At 42.5% G+C, this 23,788-nt stretch overlaps 1 protein-coding gene across 3 annotated transcripts in view; it reads right to left on the reverse strand.

The window, feature by feature from the left end:
- BRD9 (bromodomain containing 9) overlaps nucleotides 1–23,788 on the reverse strand; it is a 209,569-nt gene that overhangs the window by 104,002 nt on the left and 81,779 nt on the right. For all 3 annotated transcript variants that reach the window (XM_030209763.1, XM_030209774.1, XM_030209755.1), the window contains exons 9-10: nucleotides 18,172–18,247; nucleotides 10,437–10,532 (exon numbers count right to left, since the gene is read on the reverse strand). In XM_030209763.1, coding sequence (XP_030065623.1) covers nucleotides 10,437–10,532; nucleotides 18,172–18,247 — 172 coding nt within the window. The remainder of the gene's footprint in view (nucleotides 1–10,436; nucleotides 10,533–18,171; nucleotides 18,248–23,788) is intronic.

Genomic DNA, 23,788 nt, shown 5'->3' on the forward strand with positions numbered 1-23,788 from the left:
GCTAATATCAAATCTGATCATATTATGATCACTGTTATCAAGTGGCCCCAGCACCATTACCTCCAGCACCAGATCATTTGCTCCACTAAGGACTAGGTCTAGAATTGTTTCTTCTCTTGTTGGCTCCTGTACCAGCTGCTCCATAAAGCAATCCTTGATTTTACTTCCCTAGCATGTCCCGATGTTACATTTACCCAATCAATATCCGGGTAATTGAAATCACCCGTTATTACTGTGTTGCCCAGTTTGTTAGCTTCCCTAATTTCTGATAACATTTCTACATCTGTCTGTTCATCCTGGCTAGGTGGACGGTAGTGAGTCTTATTCGACCACATCACCTTGTATTTGTTTCTCTACTGGACTTGGCAAACGCCTTTACGGTACTATGTAAGGTACATGGAGCCTGCAAATAGATGGGAAAATGTTGGATACAAATGTAACAAATAATAATAATAATAATACACTCCTATCACTATCCTTTTCCCCTTTACACATGGGATTTCAATCCATAGGGATTCCAAGATGTGTTTTGTTTCCTGCAAAATTTTCAATCTATTTGATTCAAGGCCCTCCTTAATATCCAATGCTACCCATCCACCAATTCGATCCACCCTATCACTACGATTTAATTTGTACCCCGGTATGACAGTGTCCCGCTGGTTATCCTCCTTCCACCAGGTCTCAGAGATGCCTATTATAACTAATTTTTCATTTAGTGCAATATATTCTAACTCTCCCATCTTATTTCTTGGGTTTCTGGCATTCGCATATATACATTTAAAACTATGTTTGTTTTACCTATTTACATCATGCTCAGTACTTGACAGTATTAAATTGCAATCTTTTGTCTGATTTTTATTTGTATTTAAGGACACCTGGTCTACTACGGTCTTGTTTGCAACCTATGGGGGATACCCTATCTTCTCTGTTTTGGTGATACCTTTACAAGATACCTTATTCTGAACCATGTGCTTTTAAGCGACTGTCGGCCTTCCCCCAGTTTCTAGTTTAAAGCTGCTCTATCTCCTTTTTAAATGCCGATGTCTGCAGCCTGGTCCCACCCTGTTTAATGTGGAGCCCATCCTTTCGGAATAGGCTCCCCGTTCCCCAGAATTTTGTCCAGTTCCTAACAAATCTAAAACCCTCCTTCCTGCACCATCGTCTCATCCACCTATTGACTCCAGAGCTCTGCCTGTCTCTTGAGCCCTGCGCGTGAAACAGGTAGAAGTTCAGAAAATGCTACCCCAGAGGTTCTGGATTTGAGCTTTCTGCCTAAGAGCGTAAATTTAGCTTCCAGAAACTCTCTCCCACAGCTACCTATGTCATTGGTATACATATGTTCCAAGACGCCCATCTCCTCCCCAGCACTATCTAAAATCCTATCTAGGTGATGCGTAAGGTCTGCCACCTTCGCACTAGGCAGGCAAGTGACCAGGCGATCCTCATGTCCACCAGCCACCCAGCTATCTACATGCCTAATAATTGAATCGCCAACTACAACAGTCGTCCTAATCCTTCCCACTTGGGCACTAGCTCCTGGAGACACATCCTCGGTGCGAGAGGATATTGCATTCCCTAGTATGCTGGCCCTGTCTACAGGATTACTTCCAGCCTCACCAGGGTGATATTGTCCTTTTAGAAGGCCTCCAAGGCAGCACAGGGGCTGCCAGATTGGAGGTGGGATTTCTCTACAACGTCCCTGCAGGCCTCCTCTATGTACACCTCTGTCTCCCTCAGCACCTCCAAGTCTGCTACTCTAGCCTCAAGAGAATGGACTCATTCTCTGAGAGCTAGGAGCTCTTTGCATCGAGCACACACATATGACAGCTCACCAAATGGGAGATAATTATACATGTGACACTCAGTGCAAAAGACTGAATAGTACCCCTTTCGCTGCTGGACTACTGTCTGCATCTTAGTATTCTAGAGTTGTTTAATTAAAACTTCTTAAGGTACTAGGGATATCATCAGTTGAATATAATGATCCTTTTGACTGATGTAATCTGTAATTTGTTTAGGGTTTGCTTCTTAGAAACTAATTAAATGTAATTCAGACTCTAATGAAAATTCCCCTTTTGTTGTCTTAAATTAGAATAATTGACTATAAATAAAGAGTTGAGCTAGGGGTGGGTGGGAGTTTAGCAATGGTAATTCGTGCCAAACGAATCTCATTGAATTCTTTGACTGGGTGACCAGAGAACTGGATCGAAGACTTGCGACAGATGTAATCTACTTAGATTTCAGCAAAGCCTCTGACACGGTTCCTCATAGGAGGATCTTGAATAAACATGACAGGCTGAAGATAGTACCTAAAGTGATGAGATGGATTAGGAAAGGTTGACGGACAGACACCAGAGGGTTAATGAAATTCATTTGGAGGAGGGAAAGGTGAGTAGTGGAGTGCCTCAAGGATCAGTGCTGGGGTCGATTCTGTTCAATATATTTGCGAGTGACATTGCCGAAGGGTTAGAAGGTAAGGTTTGCCTTTTTTTTTTTTTTTACAGATACCAAGATTTGTAACAGAGTGGACACCCCGGAGGGAATGGAAAACATGAAAAAGGATCTGCAGAAGCTAGAAGAATGGTCTAATATTTGGCAATTAAAATTCAATGCAAAGAAGTGCAAAGTAATGCACTTAGAGAGTAGAAATCCACAGATGTATGTGTTAGGTGGTGAGAATCTGATATGCACAGGCAGGGAGATGGATCTTGGGTGTGATGGTATTAAGGATCTACTATGAAAATGATAGCCCCCCTCCCTCCCAGTTCAGAAGGGAATATCAAGAGGGGTTTTTTTTGTTACATTTGTACCTCGCGCTTTCCCACTCATGGCAGGCTCAATGCGGCTTACATGGGGCAATGGAGGGTTAAGGAGCTGCCTGTGCCTGAAGTGGGAATTGAACTCAGTTCCTCAGGACCAGAGTCCACCACCCTAACCACTAGGCCAGTCCTCCACTCACATTAAAATGTGAAACTGTGATAATTTTAAGACAGAGCAGGACAGATGCATTTAACCTACTTACAGATTTCTGAATTAACGGTTTTGTTCAGATTCTGGGAAGACACTAAGAACACGAATATTTGAAAGGGAATAGGGATGCAGATGGCTGAGCATGCAGATGTAATATGGAAAAATGTATGATATTTCTGCATTTCTATAAATGTTAGACTTCACTGGAACCACTAGCAAATCTGGAAAGTACCCTGAACCACTGAACTTGCAGATGTAAGCAGAATATAATCTAGCCAATGAGTTGTTTCAAAGTTTGTGTCCTATGATTTGTGATGTCAGCTTAGGCCCTAAACACTTTCAGGTGATATTATCTGAGGATCTGAAGGTGACAGAACAGTGTGATAAGGTGGTGGCCATAGCCAGAAGGATGCTAGGCTGTATAGAGAGAGGTGTAACCAGCAAGAAGGGAGGCGCTGATGCCCATTGTGTTCAGTTTTGGAGGCCGTATCTTGCTAAGGATGTAAAAAGACATGAACCGGTGCGAAGAAAAGCTACAAAAATGGTAAGGGATTTGCATTTTATTTATTTTTTAGATTTTGCTCACACCTTTTGCAGTAGTAGCTCAAGGTGAGTTACATTCAGGATTACATTACATGATGTAGGAGGAGAGACTTACTGACTTGAACATTCCTGGAATAAAAGGAGAAACAGGGGTGATACAATACACATGTTCAAATATTTTAAAAAGTATTAATCCGCAAACAAATCTTTTCCAGAGACGGGACGGCGGTAGAACTAGAGGAAATGAATCGAGGTTGAAGGGGGACAGACTCGGGAACAATGTCAGGAAGTATTTTTTCATGTAGAGGTTGGTGGATACTTGGAATGCCCTCCCGCGGGAGGTGGTGTAGATGAAAACAGAAATGGAATTCAAAAATGCGGGAGATAAACACAAAGGAATCCCGTTCAGAAGGAATGGATCCATAGAAGCTTAGCGAAGATTGGGTGGCAACACCGGCAATTGGGAAGGAAAGCTAGTGCTGGGCAGACTTCTATGGTCTATGCCCTGAAAATGGCAAGGACAAATCAAGGTCAGGTATACATATAGAATAGCACATACAATGAGTGTATCTTATAGGACTGGATGAACCGTACAGGTCTCTATCTGCCGTCAGACAAAACGGATGCACCTGGCATGCTGATCAGACCTTGAACCAACATGTGTTCTTCACTCAAAGAGAAGATCCTCTATTTTCAGAAGCATCAAGCCCTCATACCAGGGTCTTCTTGGCCAACCTGGAAGAAACAATCAACCCTTCTAGACCTTGATGTTTTTCTATCCCAACCATGGCCATGGCTGAACCTATTCTTTTTGACTTCCCATTCAGGCCTTTTGCCCATCATGTCCATAATCAGATAACCCCAACATTGTACCATTTCCAAAAAAGCATCCTCGAATAGACTATTCTCCTGGATCCATGGAATTCCTCTTGAGGTAATTTGCATAGATATTTTGGTCCCAGCTACATGTGCCATTGAGATGTCTTCTCCTCTGCCCAATCCATCAACATCTGCATCTCTTCTGCCACTTGCAAACTTCATGCTCCTATTGGTTTGTTTATATAAGTTGCCGTTGTGTTGTCCGAGAGAAACCTTAGTGCTTCATTTTGAAGTAGCTGATGAAACTCCAGAAGAGTAAAACGGTTCACCCATACTTCCAGAGGGTCAACTGACCATTGTGCATCCACCAAGGACCATCGATCTTGTGCTAATTTGCCAAGACAATATGTCCTCTAAACTGAGAAACATGCATCCATCATTACAAGGATCCAAATTGAGGTTTCCCAACTCTTTCCTTTCGACAAACTGCTGCTAGTGGTAGTGCAAGATGGAACTCCTGACTCTGTGGAGACCATTGGGAGATGCTGTCATGCAAATCCTGGCCTATGGAACTAATTCTAAGGTCACAACTATCGATCCCAATTCTTGTAAGAAGCGCACCACTTGCTCTGCAACCGTTTCGCTTTTCTGAACAATCTTTTAAATAAGGGTGGACCAAAATTTCCTTAGTTTTGTAAGGTGGTTGCCACCACCATCACTGCAACAGTGAAAACACACCAGAGACCCTGTATGGAGGTTCAGAATCAAAAACAAAAGCCTTTCAAAGAGAAGCCTTTTTAGATTCTGGTGAACATTAGCCAAAGATTTTAACCCCCCCCCTCCCCCCCCACTGATACAGACAACTGTTAATCAAACTGTCCAATGAACAGTAATTAAGTTCAGGCATTCTAGATTTTCCCCCAACGGAAAGGTCCGAGGCACAATAAAAAAACTTAACCCATTAAGAAAAGGGTTAATAGGGAGAGGAGCAACCTGGAATTCCCAAGTATTACACCCCTAACTTTCTTTTTTTTTCTTTTTAAATAAAGCCAGGAGGAGACAATGTGATGTGTTGAGAGGGGCAGACGTACATCTGATCCTCTCTGGGGGGTCCTGTGCCCTGGTGCTAATCTTTTGCCCTCCCAATAACAACTTTTGGCTCGACCCTTGCAGAAAGGAGTAGTATTCTTTTATAGACAAATTCCTCATTCCAAAATCGGGACTTATGCCAGAAAAAGCGGCAAAATTTGAACGGGAGACGGCACACGGTAGCAAGGATAAGATAGTGCCAATGGAGCATTCCCCGTTGTCTCTCTTCACTCCGCTTCAGTTGCAGATTACATAAAGCCACAGAACTGTGGTTGGGGAAACTGTCGGATCAATTATCCAACTTGGAGTCTCTCACTGTAGATACTACTCGCCGCATGACGGAACTAGAGGAGAGGGTGTGGGCCAAGGAGGATACGGGGAATGGGGCCTACAAATGTTTATTTGCGCTTGAGAAGCAGGTTATGGGACAAGCTGCTCTGTTAGATGACTTGGAAAACAGATTGAGGGCCAACCAACGGATCCTGGGATTACCATGGACACATGGGGGGGAGGGGGTGGGTTGTTAGATAGTAAGGTGGATGGCATATGGATGATGGGGAAGGGGATTGGGTTTGGAGATGGAAGCTTGGTTGTGTGAGAGGTTGGGTGAGAAGTGTGTGGCAACTGAAATTCTCATTACACTTCTGGCATGCTTTTTTGCTCCCAGGTAAGGCTGGGTGCCCAGTAGAGCTTATTTCTTAAAGGTGGTGGCTTTTTGTTTCAAGATCTTTTTTCTCGGGCCGTGAGTAATGTTCCTTTGGGTGAAACTCGTATTGTATCTTGGAATGTTTGTGGTGTAAAATCTCCCATAAAATGCACTGAAATTTGGGGGGTACTGAATAGGCATAAAGCCGACAATCTGTCTTCAAGAAACTAGGTTGTCCATGGTTGAACCTAGCGTCGTCAGTGTGTGGGAGAAGTTTTCTGCTCTTCGGCAGTGGGTCACAGAGATGGGTGGCTATTCTAGTACAGAAGATGGTGCTCTCAACGGCTTGCCAGATCTTTCAAAATGAGAGGGGCCATCATGTCGGAGTACACTTTAATCTACACAGGCGTGAACTGGTAATTGTGGGGGTGTACGGACCAGTCCCCAGAGATAGATCCTTTTATAAACAATTATTACAGGAATGTATTGAGCACATTGACCTTCCCCTCATGGTGGCGGTTGATCTCAACGCAGTTATGGACCCTCATCTAGATCGCTCTTCCTGGAACTCTAATGGCACAGTGGGCAGAGAGACTGACCTGCAGTCTTTTTGTTGGGCTTTAGATTTACTAGACCCATGGAGGCTCCTACCTCCAGAGGAACATGATTACACACACAAATCCTGAGTACATCACACTCCACGACAGATTATACCTTGGTGAGCAGAAGTTTGTTTTCTTAAGTTGCTTCTGCTATCATTGGTTCAGAAGAGATATCGGATCACACTATGGTATGGTTTGATTTACAGGGGGTTTCATACTTTTTCCAGAAATATGGGTGGAGATTCCCTTTTTAGCTGTTCTCTTCTGAGTTTTTGGATTATTTACAGAAGCAATGGGCGGATTTTGAGCAGAATGTGCTACACACATTGCGGCCCTCACTGTTTTGTCCCATGGGGAAGGTGGTGATGCATGGAGCTATAACTGCTTAAGTGCTAGGAAGAACCGCCTGGCACAAGGGATCATAGTTGAAAGTGGTAAGGTGTACATATATTGTCCGCCCCACGCCCTGTGCTTCTGACACACTGCAGGCCGGCTGACACTGAGCTCACACATTTATGAATGCACCTCACGATTGATGCTTTATTGCCAGTACACATTTTCTCATTTCAGTAATAAAATGAGAAAACTCTTAGCTTGGGTAACCCGTGAATAGGAGGGTCGTTGCTAAAATTCAGAAATATCTTAGATGGTTTGGTATGCCTTGTTTTTCATCTCCGTTCCGGGATACACTTAACCAACCCATTTCCGCTAAAGAGGTGCAACAGACTAATAAGGCCCTCAAGTAGCGCTCAGCACCTGGTCCTGATGGATTCTCAGGGGAATTTTACAAACTGTTACAGCTTCAATTGTTTGGGCCTTTAATTAGTCATTATGAGGCGGTAGTAGAGTCCCAAAGCCTTCCCCTTCATGAAAATACAGCCTTGGTTAGTCTGATACCCAAATCTGACCGCCCATTGGATGTCCCAGAGAGTTATCGTCCCACTCTCTTATTAATGTTGATCTAAAAATTTTATCTTGCATCTTGGCTTCGTATCTGGCTGTGAGTTTACCGGAGATTATTCATGAACATCAGATGGGAGCCGACAATCAGTCCTTAACATTCGTAAATTACTGTTGGCACTCTTATTGCCAGTGGAAGGACATTCCCATGTTAGTAACGAGTTTGGATGCGAAACGTGCCTTCAATCAGGTACTTTGGCCCTTTTTATTTGAAACTCTTTCCTATGTTGGTATCTCTGGGTGGCATTTACGGGTGGTAGAAACACTATACAGATTCAAGGGCGGCGCTACTTATGGATGGGGTTCGAGAACATAGACCTTCCCTATTTGTTGTGGAATGTGGCAGAGTTGCCCATTATCCTGGTTACTCTTTATACTTACTCTGGAACCCGTTATGCACGTTTGAAGAGCTCGGCTACATTGGAGGTGGTACTTCTTCAGGGACGGGCTTTCAAAGCTAAGGCCTTTGCAGACGACCTGCTTTTGACTATTACTAACCCTCGGTCTTCTCTCTCAGTGCTCATAGCTTTATTACATGAATATGGCAGGCTCTCTGGCTTCTGTCTTAATGTAGCAAAGCCGCGGGTTCTCCCATCCTCCACGGGGGTACGTGCATCTTGGCAAGGGGAGTTTCCATTTATCTGGGTGGAGGGGTGCCTTAAGTACTTGGGGGTGTATATTCTTGCTACTTTGTCTGAGCTCTATGTTCAGAATGTTACGATGTTGTTGTTATCTACGAGGTGCATGCTTGAGCTCTGGTGTGCATATCCAGTTACCCTCCTGGGGCATATAGCTTTGTATAATATAGTACTAGTCCCTAAGTTGTTATACACTTTGCAGATGCTCCCTTTGTTTTTATGAGTGAGAGATGAGTGGGTGCTAACAGACTGCTGTAAATTTATTTATGGCAGAGGAATTGCACTCGCGTATCCATCATGGTCTTGTAGAAGCCTAGGTCACACAGAGGGTTGGGTATCTTAAAAGAATGTTATCTAAATGTAGCTTGTATTATGAGATACATCAATGACTGGTATCGAGGCAAAGGGGATTTTTCTGTAACGAGAGACAAATTTGTTTACTAATTTTCATTTTAGCTGGCAGCTTCACACTATGCCAGATCGCACTTCTCCACTTTTAAGCCATAACCTATTTGTGTGAACGGCGCGGGCTGCTTGGCGTTGGATATGTAGAAGACTCCATTTCTCTGTGGCACTGACTCCATATCTGGCTCTCCACCATAACCCAGACTTTCCCCCGGGCACAGATTCAGAGGTTTTTGCCATTGGAGAGCATTGGACATACATTATTTATAACAACTGCTAACAGACGATAGAAACATACAACCATTTGACACTCTGAAAGTTCAATACTCACTCACTCACTCCCACTCTCAGATAATTTTGCTTATTTACAATCCCATAGAGCGAAAATATTCAAGAGACCTTGAATGAAGCCCTCACACTCAGTTCACAGAACCATGTACCTTTAGCCTATCACCATAAAGACTTGCAAGACCCTACAGAAGACTTGAATTATGCTCGGTTAGCTCAACAGTGGTCTGAAGACTTAATAGTGCCCATCTCACTACAACAGCTGCAAAATTCTTTGTCATTTATTGATTTGTTACATTTCTATCCCACATTTTCCCACCTATTTGCAGGCTCAATGTGTTTACTACTGCACATTCCATTCTGCACTATGGGAATTACAATATAAATTTGTTCTAAGATTATATATTTCTCCGCACTGAACTATGCAAGTGGCATTTGCGACATCTGCGACTTGTCCAAAATGCCAGCATGCTCCCGCCACGCTGGGACATATGTTCTGGAGTATTTCCTGGTGATCCTATCATTCTGGACACAGATAATGCAAGTGACTATTTCTCAATTGACATGTCCTTTACACTTGACCCTTACTCATTTGTTTGAGGATTACAAATGATCTGGTCCCATACCTTCCGGTCTGTTGGATTTCCTCAGGTGCCTGGTCCTCACGGGAAAAAATGTTATTCTATTACACTGGCGACAGGCTACTCCACCAACTTATTCTAACTGCAGGTCATAGATGATCACGCTAGTTTCTATAGAATGACTGGACATAGAAGATATTGCATCTGTCAAAGGGAAAAGATTCCAATGCTGTGGGAGCATGTCTGGTCTACCCTGCAGCCAGCAGACTCCTCTCAATTAATTGATAGCGGTCTGGATTTCTTTTGGTGCATCCTCATGTAACCAAGTGGGTAGGGAAGGGGAGAGAGTTAGGGGGGCAGGGGAGCTGCTGTTTTCTATGCTAGTCATGTTTGGTTCACTGTTCTAATTGTGGTTTGTGGATTTATTTTGCATTGTGCTGTATTGCCTACTGTTAACTTTTGAATAAAAAAGATTTACATAAAAGAAAAAAAGCCACAACTCTACCCCCTGCCACCTTTTTATTTTCTCATTTTTTGTTAATATAATTGATCAAGGAAATGGAAATAAAGTCCTATTAGACCACAAGAGGTTGACAGGAAGCCTATCACCTGCTGGAGACTGAAAAATATTGACTGCCCAGGGGGTTGCAGAAGGTTCTTAAGTGATGACATCACAGCTCAGTCTCCACCTGCTGGCAAAAACGCAAGTGTCTGGACTGGTCTGGTGGGATGATAAGGAATAATTGCTGTGCATGCTCATAGGGGTTTACAAATATTCAATAAGCAGCTCTGGAAAAAAATGTTCTATGTCAGTGCTACTGGATGTCATCACTAGGTGAACTGCTGGTCTTTGAAGAAAAATGTGTAAACTGCACAGTTTTTACTTCATTTTTACCTTTATTTCTGCGTTCATCTTTAAAGCCCAATGTGGTAAGACCAGGTAATAATTTGCTTGAGAGAGAGCTCAAATCCACTGGATGGGTCTCATCTTCTGCAAGAAAAATTGGTGAAGGAAAGAAATGGATGCTTATGATCTTCAGAATATAAGTATCAGCATTTGTGAGATGCAAAAGGGTAACTATAAAGACAATTTTTACTTCTGAAGTGCATAATTTCATCTTATTGCACCTATGTACAATGTCCACGCTAAACAACAGGACCCAGATACAAATCCCACCTTAATTACTTTTATTTGTTTTTGTAAGCCCTCCGAAAACAGATAAAAATCAACTGTACTGAAAGATGAAGGCTGTACTGAATATTCATATCAATATGATTTGGCTCCGAATAGGGCCCCAAACACATTATTCGTATTCGGCCAAATAGTGATTTGAATTCAAATATGAATAATCTGGGGCTCTGTGCTAAATCTTACTGAAATAAACACTTGATCTCTGATTTCACATTGCTTCTTTTATTATTTGTTATGTTAAAGCTCAATGTCCATTATCTGTATTCAGCTGAATAATTTTTCATTATTTGCATTTGGACGAATAGTAAAATATGCTAATCGGTACACCACTAAAATAGTCATCACCCTTGCAGGTGTCTTAAAAATTCTCTCTTTTTCTCCTTGGACATTTCTTCCTATGCTATTATCTTTGGAAGATATCCTAATTGTGGGCTCACTTTAGTCCCAACTTTTAAATTAAATTGGGGGGAAAAGCTGATAGTCGCCCAGGAGCGTATGGTTCAGTGTGGAATATCCTTGAAGTATACTGTTGAAAAAGGATCTTTAGGGAATCCCAACAGAGAGGTTTCAATAATGGTAAAAGAAACCCAGGAGTGTTTTCTTTCTTTTTATTTGAAATAATGCATATTTCATTCATTAGAATAAGAAACAAAAGAAATAAATAACATGTTCTCAATAAGAGACAAACATATTGAACATCATAAGGAAATAATAATAATAATACAGCCCACATTTAGGGAGAGAAAAGGAGGACAAAATTCCAAGAAAATTAATCAAAGCAAGGTAAGAACAAAGACAGAACAAGTCTACAGAACTCATCTCATTCCAACATAACCTAAACATCAAATCACTTGCTATGTTCCTGTAAAATCTTTTCCAAATGTGAAAGGTCATAGAAATTATATTAAGTACCCTGAAGTGTAACATTTCTTATGTTCTCATTTATTCATATTTATACCCCACATTATGTCAATGTGCCTTACAGTATAACAGTGAAGATACAAAGAACAGTGTTATTATATGGACTGCATTATAGATAATAGTATTGCTACATGGAACATATTACTTTAGGAAAACAGAATGTTAAACAATATTGGGCTGCATAACTCGGTAGTCAAGGAATGCTGTAGGGGTAATCGTTTGGTTAAATATCATTGCTCAGATCACTGATGAACTAAGAGTCTATATGGTATACTTTAATTATTTACTTCCCTGTTTACTAAGCTGCGCTAGTGGCTGCCAGTGTGCTAATGCCGACACAGCCTATTCACTTTGAATGGGCTGTGTCAGCACTGCAATGTGGCAACTGCTAGCTAGCATGGCTTAGTAAACACGGGGGGGGGGGGGGGGGGGGGGGGCGGAGGTTAGTGTGCTTAGCCTTTATCTTGCTCAAACTTGCTGGACAGCTGCAACTTGAGGGCCTTGCAAAAGATCAAGTAATAGGTAGACCATTTTATGACTGTGGGTAGTGTGTTCCATAATTTGTATGCTAAGTATGGGAATCCTGATTCAAATGTGAATTTCACTCCTTTGTAGGAAGGCAAGTATAATAATAGTTTTTTACGCCCAATATGGCGATTCATAGTGGTAGGTTTATTAGAGAGCACATGTACTCCGGGACTATTCCATTCAGTATTTGGTAAATAATGAAAATGGTCTTGAACTCTTGATTTTACAGGGAGCCAGTGGAGTGCTTGCAGTAGAGAAGTCATTCGTCGACAGCAAGATGCTTTGAAGATCAGGCTGCCATATTTTGGGTTGTTTGTAATTTCTTTAGACTGGATTCTTTGCATCTTGCGTATATGCTATTACAATAGTCAATCTGGGATAGTGTTAGTGATTGTACCGGTAATCGAAACAATGATGTGGAGAAAAGGTTTTAGTCTCAGCTTCCAGAGTGTACGGAAAATTTTGATGGCTACTGCCGATGTCTGGTCAAATGTAAGGATGTTGGTCTATTAGGATGCCTAGTATTTTAAAGTTATTTTCCAGGGGGTACCTGTGATTTGTCTGTTTTTATGTCTTGTGAGTTGGTGGGGCATAGTGGGCTTCTCTTTATTTAGTTTTAAATCAAATCAGGGCTTATATACCACTAAAATCCCCTGTCAAGGGTTCAATGCGGTTTACATCAATTTGTTCAATAACTTATTACAGTGCAGGGGTTCGGAGTATAGGCACTGGGATCATGAGGTTAACGATCATGTGGTAGGCTTTGGGAACAGGAAGGTTTTTAGCTTCTTCCTAAAGCTCTGGTAGGTATAATTGATCCTGATTCTGGTGGATATAGCATTCCAGGTGGGGGGTCCCTAGTACAGGGAAGAGTTTTAACTTAAATATGATGAATTACTGAAAGAGATATTCTCATCCCTACCAGTGCTGGCCTTCAACAGCCACCCAACTTAAAACACAAGCTAATTGGAAGTAAGCTCCCAACACAGACTCAAAAAGAAGAGAATGGCACACATCCTTGCAATATATCCAGCTGCAAACTATGCCAAAACATTTCACAGGAGCCCACAGTCATTCACAAAGGAAAAATATTCAACATTAAGGAATCCTTCACATGCTCATCTTCCCACTTGGTATATATCATTCAGTGTAAAAAATGCGATGAAGAGTGCTACATTGTAGAAACAAGTCAGATGCTAAAGAAGAGATTTAATTTGCATAGACTCCATATGAAAAATGCTAGTACCAACCAGAATGTCACCTCTGTGGGGCAGCACTTTACAAAACCAGAACACTGTACCAGTGATTTTGTGGTAAGAATCCTAAAAGGGAACTTTAAAACAATACAGGAACGTAAGACCTTTAAAGACAGAATGATTAAATATTTTGACACCCACCAGACATGACTTAAAGATCTGGGGTTTCTAGCCCATTATAAACCATAAAATTGTACTGCTTTGTCACCTTCTTATCTCCATGCATATCTCCCTGTCCCTCATCCACCCGGCTCTCCCTGTCTCCCACCCGACCCACCCTCATCCTGTTAGACTGTCACTGAAATGCTTTGATGTTTCACTTATATATACTGTCATCTACCAACATTTGCTTATTTTCGATCTGATGAAGAAGGGCTACCTTCGAAAGCTAATCAAAAAAACGTATTGTTATGTCCAATAAAAAAGTTCTTATTTTCTTTTCCATGTTTTATTTTGTTTTATTTCTATTGATTACCTTTAAAAGTGGACTACCACATGTCTCAACTTAAATATATAAGCCTAGGTTTCCATTGTCTCCAGCCCAGATGGAATTTCATGTTTTATTTCCTGAACGTCCCCTGTGAATGGTATCTGGATCATTATATTGGTCACATAAAGGCATGATTTTAAACCGTTTGTCTCTAGTTTCCTTCCTAGTGGTGCCATGGGAATATTGAGGAGGACTGGCGATAATGGCGACCCCTGTGGCACTCTGCATTTTGGAGCCCATGCGGAGAAGATGTCTGTTGACATTTTAACCTGGCAGGATCTGGTTTTGAGAAATTCTTCAAACCAGTTCCATACAGTTTTGCTGATTCCTATGGTGTCCATCAGATATAGCAGTATGTCATGGTCCACAATGTCAAACGCACTGGGCATGTCAAACTGTAGGATTAAGACAGATCTGCCCATACTTAACTTTTTTTTTTTTACTTCACTCACAAAGGTACAGATTTGGTGCTATAATGTGGTCAAACTGGACTGAGATTTATGTAGTACTGAATGATGGTCCAGATAGGTCATTAGTTGTTGGAGGGGGATGGATGCCACTAGTCTGTAATAGTTAAGCCATTCTTCTTTATCTTGGTGTTTTTGAGGAGTGGAGTTTGTATTATACTTCCTTTGCTACTCAGAAAAACTCCTCTGCTTAGCGAGAACGAAAGGTGTTTAAGTTAGTAGTTCCACATACCACAGTTGGGTGGTTTTTTTCATGATGGCATTGGGACTTCATTCAATATACAGTGTGATTTTACATATTTATTAAGTAGGGTGTGAATCTCTTTGTTTGATGGTATTTGAAAGGAGGTCCATGTTCTATTTGCCCTTATGTGTTCTGATTGCTAATCTAGTTAGTGCTTCTAAGTAGTCTTCAATAGGGGACTCAGGGGTGGGTAGGCTTGATCTGATATTTTCTATTTTTTGTTCAAAATATGTGGACAGATTAGTTGTGGATTGGGGGGGTCTTCAGGTCTGGATTTTACTGCTTGGGTATCCAATAATTTAATCAAAAAATTAAATAGCTTTTTGGTTGTCCTGTCCCAATGTATATTTTGTAAAACTTCATTCTAGTTTGTTTTCTGACTTTATTATAGTCTTAGTGTCTTTCTCCAGCACTTCTTGTTCTCCTCTGTTGTGTAGCTGCTCCATTTCTTTCTAGTTTGTGGCATATCCTTTTTGCTTTCAGTATTTCTTGGTTGACCTATGGGGCTGTCCTGTATGCGATCATGAGTAGCCATACTGAGTCAGACCAATAGTTCATCTAGCCCAGTATCCTGTTTCCAATAGTGGTCAAGCCAGGTCACAAGTACCTGGCAGAAACCCAAATCATAGCAACACTCCATGCTACCAATCCCAGGGCAAGCAGTTGCTTTCCCATGTCTGTCTCAATAGTAGACTATGGACTTTTCCTCCAGGAACTTGTCCAAACCTTTTTTAAACTGAGTTACACTAACCGCTGTTGCTATATCCTCCGGCAAGGAGTTCCAGAGCTTAACTATTTGTTGAGTGAAAAAACGTTTGCTCCTATTTGTTTTAAAAAAGTACATCCAAGTAACTCTCTCAAGTGTCCCCTAGTCTTTGCACTTCTAGAATGAGTAAAAAAACTGATTTACTTCTACTTGTTCTACACCATTCAGGATTTTGTAGACCTCAATCATATCTCCCATCTTTTTTCCAAGCTGAAGAGTCCTAAACTCTTAGCCTTTCCTCATATGAGAGGCATTCCACCCCCTTTATCATTTTGGTCGCTCTTCTTTGAACTTTTCTAATTCCGTGTAAGGAGTCTGCTAGGCAGAGGCAGGGAAAAGCCCAAAAATCCAGCAGGGAGGGGGTTGGTCCGGCAGGAACATTGAACTACGAAACCCAGAGTTCACCAGGAAGGGGGGGCACCCTCTTGTGGAGGAAGAAGTTACTACACTACGAAGACAAGGAGGGAAATACAGATCCCGGAAATACTTGCAGGGAAGGGGGGAACGGAGAAAGAACTACAATTCCCAGGAGACAGAGGGGAAGGGGACGGATTGGGAAACGGAAGATTATCAGGAGAATGATGAACACCTGGAGGGTGGGGTGGGGGTGGACTCCATGGATTGGGAGTCCACCCCCTCAAAAAGGAGAGGGAGGAATCAGTGGAGGAACTAATGGAAGTTTCTGCTCTTGCTCAGAAGCCGTAGTCCTTTTGAATTAGAGCTGAATCCTGTGATAAGAGTGGAAGGAATTTATCCTGTAGGTGGAGTGTTACTGCTGGAGGTTTACAGCCCCGAGTCTGGGCTGGAGAAGGGGGTAAGCCCTGCATTCACGGCAGAGCACATATTTTCCTGTGTGCAATAACAATCTTGAACTGGCCAATCTCTGTTGTATGGGGTGGTTGTCGCAGAGATGTTGACTGGCAGTGAGGAAGGAGCACTGCTCTGATCCCAGAGGTAATTTGGGGTGAAGAGTTAGGGGTTGGACCTAATCAAGAGGTGCGCTGTAAAGTTATACTGACGTGTACCTGAGAAGCTGACTGCCCTCTAGAGCTGAACTGTAAAGTGGTGTTGGCGTGCATCTGGAGAAGGATTTGCTCTCCTGAGGTGAATGGTGAAACACTGCTGGGGTTAACCTGAGAAGCTGTTTGTACTTCAGAAGGGAGCTGTAAAGAGGAAGATTGTTAGAATCAGCCCCGAGAGAATCAAATAAGGCTGCATGTACCGGCCAGGAGAGGTTGAAAAGTGACATCCGCTATATCTTTTCTGAGATACAGCAAACAGAACTGAACACAGTACTGAAGGTGAGGTCGCACCATGGAGCGATACAGAAGCATTATAGTATTTTCGGTCTTATTCACTATCCCTTTTCCAATAATTCCTAGCATCCTGTTTGCTTTATTGGCTGCCGCCGCATACTGAACAAAATATTTCAGCATATTATCTACAACGACAACTAGATCTTTTTCTTGGTTGCTAACTTCCAAGGTGGACCCTAGCATCAGGTATTCTTTCCAATGTGCATCACCTTGCATTTGTCCACATTAAACTTCATCTGCCATTTGGATGCCCAATCTTCAAATTTCCTAAGGTCTTCCTGCAATATTTCACAGTCCACACAAGTTTTAACAACCTGGAATACTTTTCTGTCATCTGCTAATTTAATCACCTCATTCGTGTGATTCTCTTGCTATGTTTCTCGGGTGCTATCTTGTCCAGAAAGGTCCTGCTGTTTGAGTCCCGAGTTCTCATGAATTCCTTCGATTCTGGGTTGTCACGTCTGTGGCCGTGACCACCCTCAGCCTTACCTTGTTTCTGGGAGTCAGCTTCTGAGCTGGCTTCTGTCCGTCCTTTCTGAGCTGGCTCTGGCTCTCTGTGCTGGCTGCTTCCAGCATAACTCTAATTGCTTCACTATACTGCACCTGGGTGTGTGGAGCCTCCCTGTGCTTCAGTGTGCTTTCTGCCTGAGTCCCGTGCCTGTGACCTCATCAGGGAGGGCCTTCATAAGGAAATGCTGTGCTTGCAGTCAGGGCCTTCGCATGGTGTTATGCCTTTAGGCCAGGTCAGGTTAGTTAGTGTTCTGCTGCACTACTGCTTAGCCTTTCTCTGGGTTCTGGCCCAGCTTCTCTTTGTGTCTGTGGACTGCTAGTCCTTCTGTGTGGGCTCTGCCCTTCTGTTTGTGTCTGTGGACTGCTAGTCCTTCCGTGGGGGGGGGGGGGGGGGGGGGGCTCTGCCCTGCTACTCTGTGTCTGTAGACTGCTTGTCCTTCTACTCCCTTGCTCTGTGTTTGGAGTCTGAAGCCTTCAGCCACTCTCCCTCGGTTTGTGGTGGGAGTCTGTAGCTTCAGCCTGACTCTGCTAGTTCCTGGTATATCCTGAGGGTATATCCTGAACCCTGCCTCTGCCTAGCTAGGGCGTTTACCCTGAGGGTTACACGTGAAAAAATGATAGCAAGAAGTCTGCGGAGAAACTAACTCTTAAATAATGTTTGTAAATAGTGCATCATGATAAGTAGTATTGAGTTCCTATCCACAAAAGCTGAGCTGGAGGCTCCTGTTGTGATGATCAATACTGACGTTTTATTATTGATAAACAAAGGTTTATTGAGTACTGTTCCCTATTCCATTTGGAAGATGTCTGCAGCTTCCCTGAAAGTAACTATGGTATTTTTTTCATTAACAACAATTGTACAGCATGTCAATATTCAGTCATTCAATTTATAAACATGCAAATCAGAGTACAAGTATTATCAAACCAACTAAAGTTTTACCCTCTGCCTCTGGATCTGATGGGTTGACGACACAGAACACTAAAGCTCCATCACCATTCTTCTTCAAGTAGCCAATCTGTAAATCAAAACAGATTCCATGAAGGGCTCCATTCAGTATGGTGCACCATGGAAGAAATCTGTTACAGAACAAAGGCCAAAGGGAGAACAGCAAATTACAATATGTTAACACAACCACTAACAAAACAATATTTGAAGCTCCAGAATCCTGTCTTATATTGTAGTATCTTTGGTCCTATTTAGAAAGCATTAAGTGGCTGGATCATCTGCATAAATCTTTGTGAATTTGCTCTGGTCTATACATAATTTTATGCATAGACTGCATCTTCACAGATTCTAGTCATAAAACTTATAGGTAGGCTGGGAGGTGGGGTTTGGGATGGACAATTAACTTACACATGGAACAGTGAAATTCAGCCACTATATTTAGTAATGCCACTTAAAACAGCTAGCAATGCTAGATATACAAATAAAGCAAATTGCTGGTACTGGTACTGCCCTTCACAGGGACTGAAAACAAACCTAAAACAAGATCTGTGCCACACAGGACATTCTACAACACACAAATATTAAATCTATGCAGTGGGACATCACTTGACACGATACAGAACTGAAAATATGTCTTGCTCAAGCTCCAGTGCATGCTGGCCCACAGTCATTGGTTTGAGTGTGAAAGCAGCTTCTAACACACCAGATTTCTTTTGACACCTTTGCTCTTGCACTGGGGATAGCTATAAGGCAATGACAGCTAAGATGTGAATAAAGAAAAGGAGAAATCAGGGATGAGTACCAAGATGGTGGGTGATCTTCCCTCCTCCTCAGGCCCGACAGTGACTGAGGAATGGGTGCATGAGGTTATAGCTGAAGTATTTGATCCTAAGTTTGATAAATTGCTCTTTTGTAATGAGACACTATTAGACAACATGGGGGTATTGATAGATGCGATATTGTGATGTACAAGACAGTAGTGTTTGTAGGTGCAAAGTGGTGAACCTGGATTCATGAGAAGCGTGAATGGATATCTTTAGGCCTGGAGCATATTCTTCAGGAATACTGACAATGAATAGACTGCATATAATGTGAGGATAAATTGGAATAGGATTTTTAATTCTTTGGGAGGAGTTTTAATTAATTGGTAAAATGCTGTAGAGTGAGGATTTATTCTCTTGGAGGAAAATTACTGGCTTGCTTGTTTACTTAACAGAAAAGTACAGCAAGTGGCATCTTTATTTCTGAGAATAGCTACAAGATATGGTACTCTGTACAGAGGTTAAGAGAAAACGTGATTAGGTTATCTGTGATAGGACCAAGGAAAAACAATCACACAAATGGTAACATTTTGTCTTACCTGATAATTTTCTTTCCTTTAGTCATACCAGACCAGTTCAAACTAATGGGCTATGTCCATCTACCAGCAGAAGAAGAAAGAGAAAACAAATAGTTCCAAGAACCTCTTCCTTAAGGACATTGTGCAGTCTGGAATGTTCAGTATTTCGAACATCCAAGCAATAGTGCCTATAAGATGCAATTGGCAACAGCGAAACCAGCGGTTAATGCAGGAAAGGAGACAAAACTCAACTGACAAACAAGAAAACGTCTGAGGAAGGAGTTAAGGGACTCTAGTACAGGAGACAAAATGTGCAAGCTAGAAGAAGAAAATAAAAAGAAATAACAGCCTCTGTATTGGTCTGGTATGACTAAAGGAAAGTACCATGTCTTATAGCAATTCTCAGAAAAACATGCCACTTTTCTTGTCATCTATACCAGACCAGTTCAGACTAATGGGATATAGCAAAGCAATGCTCCCAGTTGGGTGGGACCTTCAAACCCAGCATTCCTACAAGGAGAAAACACCACGGCGAAAAGCCAGAATCCCCCAACAAACAACCTGTGAAAAAAGGTCGGGGCCCTGTAAAAAAAAAAAGAATGTGCTCACAGAATTTAGAGATGCGCCATTGAGCAAAGATAAATAAAGCCTCCTGATGCTAATGCACCAAGGGCAATGTTTGACGAAGGCAAGAAGACACTTCACTGCAGCCGGCAAACAGCCCTGCGAGGCAGCAGCACCACCCGGACAGGGTACCGACAATGTCCGATTATCTAGCTCGGCCCCCGTCCCAGAAGCCAAACGGAGGTCATAGAAGAGTGCCACCCAAGACTCCTGTGGAGAGAAGAAAAAAAATCACAAGGATTGCCAAGACCTATAAAGAAGAAAACAGCATGTTCTAAACAATGAGGCTGCAAACCAAATTGAAGCAGAAAAGGAAGAATAGTATAGGATCTGAGAAGTAACCAGGCCCACACCCCAAAAGTGTTGAGTCTAGGTGAAAGAAAGGGAAAACAATACCCAGGAAACAAATATACTGGAAATTTACAAGAGACCTCGAGCTGCGACCATCCATAGCTCAGCAGAATCCATTCAGGAAAGGTAAACCGAAAGGTTGGACAATCCAGGACGGACAGACAGATACAAGAAGCAGCATCCCATATCGGATGCATTGAGAAGAAAGACAGGCAGTAAACCTGAACCATAAAAAACAGTGGAAAACCGCCGTTAAAGAGGTCCACCCTTAGATATAGATCCATCCTGGAACAAAAGGAAAAACTGTTCCAGAGAAAGGAAGAACAAGTCCTAAGCCAGGATAGAACCTTACCTACTGAAGAAGCGCTGCAGAACAGATGAATCAGAGCCATGCTGAAGCCACTGAGGAGCAGCACAGAAAAGAACAGAGGCATAAACCCTTAACAGAAACAAAGTCAAGCAGGTCCGAGAAGGAATTCAACATTCCCCTAGGAATGTCACCTCAGAGATTCCGTATAGTACTGCACCTTGCTACACTGCCTGAGAAGTGGAAAATAAAAAGCATAAGAAGAAAGATGTCTACCCCAAGATCAGAGATGGAGGCCCGCTGAAGCTAAAGGTGTAGACGCGAACCAAAAGCGAAGTCGCAGTCAAAGTTTACCTCAAGAAACATAGTCATGCCCTCTCATCAGCAACATAGATGGGCTCTATGTCCATCGATGAAAATGAACTCCACATCCCAAGACGGAAATGTGCGCTAGATCCAACTGGGTCATGGTCCACGGCCAGAGACGGAGACGTACTCCACCGTCAGAAACAAAACAGTGTTCCGTACCCAAAAGAAAGGCGGGGTTCACAGTCAAGGATGGAGATGCGCACCCACATCTAGAGGTGGAACTATGCTTTTCATTCCAAAAAAAGGAGCGCTGCTGTACCCATGGAGAAGGTGTCAAGCCAAAGAAGGATTCTAGCAGTACATTCAGAGTCGAAGACATGCTACACAGATATAGAGCCGCGCCCTACACCGAGAGATGAAGTATGCACTACAAAGAAAGATGGAGCTGTGCTCTACCTCCAAAAATGGATCTGCACTCTACATCGAAACATAGACCTGCTCTCTACATTGAAAAATGGAACTGCCCTCAACATATAAAGATGGAAGTATGCTAGAAATTGAACGACAGCTATGCTCGATGGCAAAAGATGGAGCTACAGTCTACCTCGAGAGAAGGAGAAGCGTTCAACAAGAGAAGGAGTAAAGTCTACAGTGAGAGATGGAGCAATGCCTGACCTCGAAAGACAGAGCCGTGCCTTATATCCAGAGATTGAGCCATGTCCCACACTCAGAGAGGGATCCAATAACTTCACCTAGAGAGAGAGCCGAGCTCTACATCCAGAAATGGAGATGAGCTCTACATCTAGAGCTGGAATCAAACTGTACATGCAGAGAAAGGAGCCGAGCTCTATATACAGAGATAGGACAAAGCTGTACATGCAGAATAGAGCCCTGCTCAACAACCAGAGATGGCGTCCTGCTGAACCAGCAGAATTGGAGCCATATTATACTGCCAGAAACGGAATTGATCTCAACCTCCGGAGAAGTAGTCGTATTAGTAGTAGTAGAAGTATTCCACCTCCAGAACTGTAGTCAAGCTGAACGTCCAGAGATGCGCTGGACCTCCAGAGAAAAGCCAAACTAGACCTCCAGGGATGAAGGCGAGTAGACTTCCAAAGACCAAATCTAGCTGCACCTCTAGAAAGGAAGTTGCGCTCACCTCCAGAAATAGAGTTGTGATGCACATCCTGAGATGGAGTAGTGCTCCACATCCAGAGATAGAGGCCTGTTCAACCATAGCGAAGCAGCTGTGCCCAACCGAAAGCGACGGCAGACTGCTTAACAAGTCTACAATGAGACAAGTTTGCTAATGAGATGGAGATCTAATTTCCAACTAGAGAAGGTACTTTGGATCATAAGAAGGAGCTGTGCTCAACTTCCAAAACAGATCAGCGATACGTACCCAGAGATGGAGTTTGAACCATGACCAACCTAAATGTCCCCTGAAAAGGAAGAGATAGAGTTCTGACCCACATCAGTGACCGTGGCCAGGTCAGTTCTCTTCCCCAATGCAGCTATGGAGATCTACAGCTAGGGAAAGGATCCAACCTCCGCGAAGGCCGTCTGCCCAAAAGCCAAAGAATCAAGCTTCAGTGCCCATCCTGAGTTGGAGGACCACTAGGCAGACCAGAAAGAGACTACTGCAGAGAAGGAACCATAATCCAGAAGAAGAGAGGAAAGGGAGCCTACAGGCAGAACTCCAGCCCCCGGGATCAAAATGCAAATTATTCGCGAAGAAGAAGCATGCAAGTCAAGAAGAATCTCCTTGGAAAGCATAATGTGCATCCTTCAAAACGGGGGAGGAGAAGTCGTCTTATGCAGGGATGGTGTCCCACTCCTCAAGAGGAAAAGAGCCCTGCAAAAAAGCGAGGGTCCACAGAAGGTGGACAACTTACCCTCAAAGGGGAAAGTCCGAAGTGCTGCAAATTGGAGGTCACTAGGCAGCCTTGCACAAGGAAGCCAAAGGTGAAGGGAGTCACAGGAATCCAAAAGGCATCTGCTGCACCTAGCGCAGAAACGATAACTGCTTTGAGGAGTCATACAAAAATACCCCCCCTCCCCCCCAAAAATGTATTATTTCTAACCCGCAATAGACTCAAAGAAGCTCATTGTGGTTTACAATCTTTTTTTTTTTTTTTTACATTTAATCAAAACATACAAGCCAATACAGCTGCAAGCAAAGTACAATAATAGAAATATATCAAAAGGAAAAATAACATTTAAGGCACCAAAATATGTGCTACCTAGTCCACTAAAAGGGAAGAATGAAGAAAGAAAAACATCCTTGAAGCAAAAGGGATCAATTAGGAATAAGATAGAAAGTAAAAAAAAAAAGAAATGGAAAGAAGAGTCCCAACTAAGTTCCATCACGCCAATAGCAATCATAAACCTCCAAAGGAGGTTTAGCCTCTACCAAGAACTGCAGATGGTCTGGATCAAAGAAAACATATCTAGTAGATGATAAAACAACCATACATTTACATGGACAGTTTACAATCTAAAGAGACCAGGCATACCTGGGAAAGTTTACAATTACAGGAACGATAAAGAAAAATTAACAATTTATCCAACAACAATACTTGCACATATAAATACTCATATGATAAACTTAACAATTAAATAGGCCTTCAGAATCTTTCTAAAATAACTATGATTTGATTTAGATCTAATGAATATTGGTA

This window comes from Microcaecilia unicolor, chromosome 1 (genome assembly GCF_901765095.1).
Source record: "Microcaecilia unicolor chromosome 1, aMicUni1.1, whole genome shotgun sequence".
NCBI lineage: Eukaryota > Metazoa > Chordata > Amphibia > Gymnophiona > Siphonopidae > Microcaecilia > Microcaecilia unicolor.